The sequence below is a fragment of the Quercus suber genome, unplaced genomic scaffold (assembly GCF_002906115.3).
Source record: "Quercus suber isolate HL8 unplaced genomic scaffold, Cork oak 2.0 scaffold_61, whole genome shotgun sequence".
Taxonomy (NCBI): Eukaryota; Viridiplantae; Streptophyta; class Magnoliopsida; order Fagales; family Fagaceae; genus Quercus; species Quercus suber.
This window is the reverse complement of record NW_027069526.1, coordinates 1,515,644-1,523,550: the sequence shown is the minus strand read 5'-3', so window position 1 is coordinate 1,523,550 and position 7,907 is coordinate 1,515,644. Positions and strand designations below refer to the sequence as shown.

Below are 7,907 nucleotides of genomic sequence, written 5' to 3'. Positions count from 1 at the left end.
ATAATTTTGTGATTAGCTTAGATTACTTGACACATAATGCAAACACAAATCACAGTGCTGTATGCAACATGCTTAAGTTAACTTCCTATATAATTGATCGTTTTTGCTTGGCGATGAAGACAAAATGTTCATATTTTAGTTAGTATATTCTTAAATGGCATTGTGTTGTAGTAAGTTTAATTTTAGCAGAAGCCATAGGCAACCTTAATGTAATTTATGCTTTGAGACAAAATAACAATGAAATGATTCCAACTTATTAATTTGAAAATTTATCCACATACAAATTTATTATAAAAAATAAATAAATAAATAAATAAAAAAACAAAAAAAAAAAACAATAATTTGGAAACCAAGAGCAATTTGCTACTAGATAACTAATTTGCATCAGAAGAAAAAATCCACATCATTCTTGGTTTGCACTATATTGCATATTGACAAAGTTGTATGAACTTTTGTGGGAAATAAGCTGACCAAATCAAACAGGAACAGTCCTAGAGGAGGTCTGAGGCTCCACTGTCTCTCCACTTTCCTCCTCATTCTCTCCCGACAATTCCTCGAGCGATTTTCCCTTGGATTCTGGCACCAGGAAGGTAAACAACATTCCAAAGAAGTTGATGCAGCCAAGCACAATGAGTGTATTCTTTACTCCAATACCTGGTGGGTATCCTGCATCAGTTTGTGTTGGGTCCGTGCTTTGTGCAGCATACAAAAACCCAAAGGCCCCAACTATTGCACCAGCCTTCCCAGCTGCTGCTGATATTCCATGACATGTGGACCTAAGCCTGGCAGGAAATATTTCTGCTGGTACAATAAATGTGGTTGAATTTGGTCCAAAATTTGCAAAGAAGAAGGTAAGGGAGTACATCACAATGAACCCAATTCGGTTTTCCTTTAGGGTCCAGTGATGGTAAGGGATAGCAAGAGCAAACATGAAGACTGTCATGAAAAAGAACCCCATCAATTGGATTGTGAACCGTCCCAAAATATCAATGAAGGCCACTGTAAACCAATACCCAGGAATTAGACCACACATTACTATTAGTGTTTGAGCTCTTGCAACTGTATAAACCTCTTGAATAGCACTCATTGTTTTTGCAGCTGGAATCCAACCAATAGCGCTAAAGATATCCTTTTGGAATAGATTTTGGCTATAGAAGGCAATGTCCAACAAGAACCAACAAACAGCAGTTCCGACCAAGTGAAGGCCGTGGCGTTTCGCGAATTCCTTAGTGAACAAACCAAAGGAATTACGATCATCTTGAGCAAGTATCTCTATCTCTGACTTGTCTTGTCCTGATACGAGATCCACTTGTAATACCTTAGACATGTCTTGTGCAGCCTGCTGTGCATTCTTGGCAACTAATGCAGTATAACGAGCTGTCTCAGGCATTTTCATACGCCAATAGTAAGTGAGGGCTGCAGGGAGAGCTCCAACCATTACAATTATGCGCCAAACGTAATCAGCTTGGGCTGGCACAGATGCTGATGCATTTTGTTCATATGTGGGAGCCTTGTACGCATGATCAAAGGCACTTGAAACTATTAAAGCAACAATTCCACCGGTCAAATTTCCAAACCCTTGCATAGCAAAAACTGCGGCAATAAATGCCCCACGAGTCCTTTTATTAGCGTATTCAGACATGATCGTAGCAGAAAGGGGATAATCACCACCAATACCAAAGCCAAGCCAGAATCGGAAGAAACACAATGTGGCGATGACACCCTTTGGGGAATGTCCAAAGGAGAGCCCCGAGGCTATCGCACAAATAACCATGAGAAGAAGGGTTAATCCATAGACCCTTTTGCGGCCCAACTTGTCACCAAGCCAACCGAAGAAGAGCTGCCCAGCTAAGGTACCACAAAATGCGACACCATTCACAGAGTCTGCTACATTGGGAGGCAATGTTCCTGGTGTTAGTGAGCCTGGAACTGTGTAGTATATGCGGCCAAGTAACTTGGTTACAAGAGAAATGCAAAAAAGATCGTACGCATCAGTAAAGAATCCCATTCCAGCAACCACAATTGCCGTAAAATGATACAATTGGGTCTTTGCATTGTCCAATGCATTTAGAACTCCTAGTTCTTTAGGCATGGCTAAAAATCTTCACAAATTTTCGTATTTATTCCTCTGAACAGTTGGTGAAAGTTTTCCTGCATAACAAGATAAAGGTCTTCAAATGCAAGGAATAAACTAATTAATGATATCAACATCTATCAACCAAAGAAAAGAACGATAAAAACTATATAGAAAATTAATTCTCTAACACAATTGGTATGGCAATCGTGATTGTCCATGTATTTTCTAATTTATTATAGATATATCTACTATTTTTCAAAACCTAAGAGTAGCATAAGGGGATTTAAAACCCTCATTTCCAATTTAGATGCTCCACTCTATGCTTCAACAAAATAGTTCAGTACATGTCATTCATATTAAATATTAATGAATGTTGCTGTGAAAAAAAGGCACTTACTTTTTTGGACTAATAAATTTTAATGCATGTCATTCTTATAAGGGTAAAGTTAATAAATGCTCTAAGGTAATGATTTAAGAAGAATTTTTAGAAATTTTTTATGGGAAAATAAAAAATGAATTAATTGTTTTATCAGCTTTTTATGTATGTGTTTGGTACAAATGATGAAAAAAGTGGAAGGATGAGAAATAAATATTTTGATTTGTTTGATTGAAAAGAAAAATGAGATGAATGAAAAAGATAGTTTGTCTAAATTTACCACCACTGTAAAAATGTACTATTAATTTATTATTATATAAGGAAAAAAAATATTATTAATTAAATTAATGAAGATATGTTAATTATTTTTCAAGTAGAACACAAAAACCAAAAGTAAAAAATAAAATAAAATAGATATTTTATTATTGTGAAAAGTTAATGAATGTCCTAAAGGCATTGTTTTAAGTAATATTTTTAGAAACTTTTTATGAGAAAAGAAAAAAACAATTAATTTTTTTTACAATTTTTTATATTTTCCATAAAAAATGCATTAAAATTTTCTTAAAATAGTCACTTAATAAATGTCATAAGAGCACCTATTAACCGAACAATTTATTATTTGTTACTATTTTTATTATAAATTACTAATGTATGCTTGAATTGTGGTTTCCGTTGTCAAAAAAAAAAAGAAAAAAGAAAAGAAAAGAAGAAGAAGAAGAAAGAATTGTGGTTTCATTTTGTGGCAGTTGGTGGATTAGGTATTTCAACCTCATGTTTGATGAGACATCCAAACAGATGGATGAATGTTTCTTTGGTAAGTTATGTACTAGCGGCTTAGGCTGCTTAGCCCAAAAAAAAAAAAAAAAAAGTTATGTACTATTGTGGAAAACTATGTCATTTGACTTTTTCCACCTTTTTGTTTTCATTTTCTTTTCAATTTGGGAGATAAACTTTGGTAGATCCTGGTGAAAAACTTAGCTCTTAGTGAATATGAATAGTATCAGAAAAAAAATATTTTTATATCAATTTTTGTTGACCTTATAAATAAAATGTTGACGCGGAAAAAGAATTTCTTTCATCACTCAAATAGTTAACGGGGTCGTAGTAATACATAAAATCTCGACGTTAATCATCTTTTGGTGACTAATAATATTTCGTGTAAATAAAGGAATTGACTTTGAAACTATAAACTTCACAAAAAGGGGACTCAAAGAAGATAATTATTATGTGGTACTTATTTAGAAGCATGTCATTCGTTCTTCTAAAAAAACAAAAGAGAGCATGTCATTCTTAGTTATTATATATTAATATGCATGTGAAGGTGAAGGTGAAAAAGGGCACTTACTTTCTTGGATAATTAAATATTAATACATGTCATTCATAATATAGTATTATCAAAAGCAAAATCCATATTATTATAAATAATAAAAAATTAGTAAAAAACTTGAAAATAAATCTTTTTCTTGTAAAAAACATCAGGAAAAGTAAGGGTGCAACTATTGAATTACATCATCGATTAGAAAAGAATTAGGATTCCGAATTTCCTCTCTCATTTATAATTATCAAATTATAAAAAATAAAAAGAACAAAGCCTATCTTACTACTCTAAACACAAAGGCAAGGGTATAGAATTCTGGAAGAGTCTCTCCTCCGTACCTTACTACTCTAAAATAGTTTAGTTTTGCATTGGTTGATTGCAAAAGAAAAAACAAATCCAACGTACCCTTTCTGCTGGAAACTAAAAAAATCAGTTTTATGAAAATCATATTCAGCTTTTCAAATATATTTGTTTTTATGGAAAGTATATATTTTATTTAAATTAACAAAACTTTAACTGTTTTTATGGTCAGAAAAAAATTATTTACTTTTCTCTCTACTATGAAATTCACTCAAGAAATGACTGTGATAAGGTTCATAGCACAGCCACCTCTTAATCTTTCTAAAAAGATTTGGGTTAAAATCTCTTTCTCCTATTATAACTATCAATTATTTGTATAACAAAAGTATGAAATTTACTCAAGAAATGACTTTGATAAGGTTTATAGCATAGTTACCTTTTGATATTTCTAAGAGAATTAGGGTTAAATCTCTCTCCCGTTATAACCAGGGCCGGCTGAAGCTATAGGCGAGCTAGGCCACCGCTTAAGGCCCCCACTTATAAGAGGGCCCCCAAATAGTAATAATATAGTATATAATATTATTTTTCTATCTGAGAAAAAAAAAATTTACAAACGGCCATCACCATGAAGGCCTATTTCTCACAGAGGCCCGTTTATCACATAGAAAAAAGCTGAAGTGACAAATTGACAATGTAACTAATCCCATCAGATCAGACCATCACCAAATCTTTAGCTTGCATAAGAAAAGATTACAAACGGCAAAATTTATTAGCTTGCAGAAGAAAATATTACAAAAGCAGTAAGAAGAGGCAAATAAGAAAAGAAAGAAAAAAGAAAGAAGAAAAAAAAAAACTCATTCTCTGACTTTCTTTATCTTGATTCTAAAAAAAATACTCATTAGTTGGCTTACTCATCAACTGTGTTGGCAATAGACTTGTGTGTTCACTGAAGGTTCGTTTTTTGTTTTCTCTTCCTATGTCTCTTTCGTCTTCTTCATGTTTACTGCTGGGTATCTCGTTTTTTTTTTTTATATGGGTGTCTGGGTTTTTTCTTTTTTTTTCTTTTTTTTCTTTTGAAGAGGTTTTTTTTTTTTTTTTTTTTTTTTTTTTTTTGGTTGAAGCTGAACTTTGGTTTGGTTCCTTTAGATTTCTCTAGAAGCCTTTTGATTCTTTGAATGGTCTGAATGGTCAATAGACCCATAAAAAGAAAAGAGTTAAAGTCTTACACATTTAGGCTAAATAGTCTTACACCTTTTGAATGGTCTGAATAGTCTAGTCTTACATGGATTTTTTTTTTTAAGAAATCAGATAAAAGGTATGGGAGTTAACTGTTAAGGTATTGATCCAATGATCTAGTCCTACATGTTCTCTTTTTTTCTTTTTTTCTTTTCTTTTTTTTTAAGAAATCAGATTTAAAGGGATAGTGGCCAGGTTTTAGTCTTAGTAGATCAAGTTGAGTCCTACACATTATGCTAAAAAAAAGGTTTACTGCTACAAAAAAAAAGAGTATTAATAACAAAATTATAAATTTAGAATAATTTACTTTGTTCTAATATTAATTTAATTTTTTTTTGTGCAGGTTTAAAGTGTAAGGTGATCATATTAAGTAAAGCAGCAATTGTGCATTTGATAAAACAGGTTCTATTGTTTTATACATTAAATTTATTTTATTCTAGTTAAATTGTAATTTTTTTTATTATAGATTGTGTTTCATTTATTCCTAAAAATTTAATTAGTAATTTTGCCTCTCAAAAAGCAAGAAAAATAAATTTTAATTGAAAAAAATATATGAATTTATAATTAAATATAATAAAAAGCCCCGTTTAAAGCTTTCGCCTAGAGCCTCCAAATTCATTGAGCCGGCCCTGGTTATAACTATCAAATTATTTGTATAACAAAAATATGAAATTCACTCATGAAAGAACTGTGATAAGGTTCATAGCACAGTTATCTCTTGATCTTTCTAAAATGACTAGGATTAAAATTTCTTTTTCCCATTATAACAATCAGATTATTTGTATAACAGAAGTATGTAATAGAAAGGTAGAAAGTAATATAATTACCTGATTATGAGTGGTGCAAAATTAACAAGCAATCAACCTCCCGAACCAACAAGCAATCAACTGCTTAGGATTATACTGTATCAGGAAGAAAAGATAAACAAAAAGGAAGAGGTCTATAACTAAGATCGGAGAAACGTACGTAAACTCGAGCAAAGGGTGTGGTGGTTAGGGGTGTAGTTGTGTCGGAGATGGTGAACACAATTATACAACAGAAGGAGGAATATATAACGAGAGCTGAGCCAAGAAAATTAGAATAAACTCTGGTATCTAATGGCATATTCCCACCTAATAACCCAATAATTCAACATTCCTTTTAGAATAATCGAAACCTTGCTTCATAAAACTTCTACAAATTGACTTCAAAGCATTTTTAATGGGGAGAATCACAAACGACAATAGTGACAACCCTTAAGGTTTGGTGTTTCTTAGCACAGAAACGTGGCAACTGTATTTTCTTTCAAATTTCAAATGTGAATTCGGCGAGTACTGGTTGAGACGTGTTGGACAAAGCAATAAAAAACAAGCAAGTAAACGACTCCTCGGTCAACTTCAACATTTCACAACCAATTACCATCCGTACCACCCTTCCCACTTCTTAGTTACAATTACAACCTTTTATCAATTGATACAATCCTAACAATACCCCCCCCCCCCTTTAAAACACCTTGCCCACAAGGTGTGGAAATTGTTGTTGCAGCAAATAGAGACTCTCCCAAGTAGCATCTTCCACTCGCTCACCTTGCCACTGAACTAAGACTTGAGTAACAAATCTGTTGCGCAAATGATGAGTCCTTTCTTGTAACACAGCAACAGGTTCAGGTTTAAGAATGCCCTCAGAATCCACCAAGGGTAAGGAAGGCAAAGGCACCACATGCTGACCCAATCTTTGCTTCAAACAAGAGACATGGAATGTGGGATGCAGTTTTGATTCAGGAGGCAAGTCCAATCTGTATGAGACAGTACCAATCCTCTGTAGTATCTGGAAGGGACTATAGAATCTAGGTGAAAGCTTTCCTAAACGTTTCTGCCTCAAGGACATTTGTTTGTAAGGATGCAGCTTAAGATAAACCCAATCTCCAACTTCAAACTCCCTCATAGTTCTATGCTTGTCAGCATTGACCTTTATTCTCTCCTGAGCAGCCACCAAATTGAGCTTCAGTAGTGCAATCAGCTGTTGTCTATCTCTCAAATGCACCTCCACACTCTCCACCTTAGTAGTGCCAGGAATGTAATCCAAGAGTCTTGGTGGAGCAAAACCATACAATGCCTCAAAGGGTGTCATCTTAAGAGAAACATGGAAATTGGTGTTGAACCAAAATTCTGCTAAGGGTAACCACTCCACCCAAGATCCTGGTTTGTCTGCAGCAAAGGCCCTTAAATAATGCTCCAAACTCTTGTTTACTACCTCTGTTTGGCCATCCGCTTGAGGGTGATAAGCTATAGACATGGCAAGCTGAACCCCTTGAAGTCTCATCAATTCTTGCCAAAATTGTGAAGTAAAGATTGGATCTCTGTCACTCACAATGGTGGCAGGCATCCCATGCAATTTAAAGACATAATGCATATAAAGGTGAGCTACTTTGGCTGCAGAGTAAGGATGAGACAAAGGTACAAAGTGAACAAATTTAGTGAACCTATCCACCACCACTAACCCCACATCCTTGAATTGAGATTTAGGCAGCCCATCAACAAAATCCATACTAACATCCTTCCAAGGCTTCTCTGGTATTGGCAAAGGTTACAGAAGACCAGCTGGGTGACAAGTCTCATTTT

The 7,907-nt window shown here is 33.9% G+C and overlaps 1 protein-coding gene across 3 annotated transcripts; it reads right to left on the bottom strand.

Moving 5' to 3' along the window:
* Positions 1-232: 232 nt before the first annotated feature.
* LOC111989546 (low affinity inorganic phosphate transporter 1) lies at positions 233-6,393 on the bottom strand. 3 transcript variants are annotated; one of them, XM_065772640.1, is made up of 3 exons: positions 6,135-6,393; positions 4,508-4,805; positions 233-2,151 (listed from the first exon to the last, which is right to left on the bottom strand). In XM_065772640.1, exon 3 carries the CDS (start codon positions 2,090-2,092, stop codon positions 476-478), a length of 1,617 nt encoding a protein of 538 aa, XP_065628712.1. In that variant the 5' UTR covers positions 2,093-2,151; positions 4,508-4,805; positions 6,135-6,393; the 3' UTR covers positions 233-475. The 3 variants fall into 3 exon arrangements, with proteins under 3 accessions (XP_065628712.1, XP_065628713.1, XP_023877109.1); XM_065772641.1 differs by having other exon boundaries at positions 4,508-4,799; XM_024021341.2 differs by lacking the exon at positions 4,508-4,805.
* Positions 6,394-7,907: the final 1,514 nt, after the last annotated feature.

What these genes read in the sequence shown, in the direction of transcription:
- LOC111989546 (XM_065772640.1), bottom strand. Translation starts at nt 2,092, where the DNA reads ATGCCTAAAGAACTAGGAGTTCTAAATGCATTGGACAATGCAAAGACC.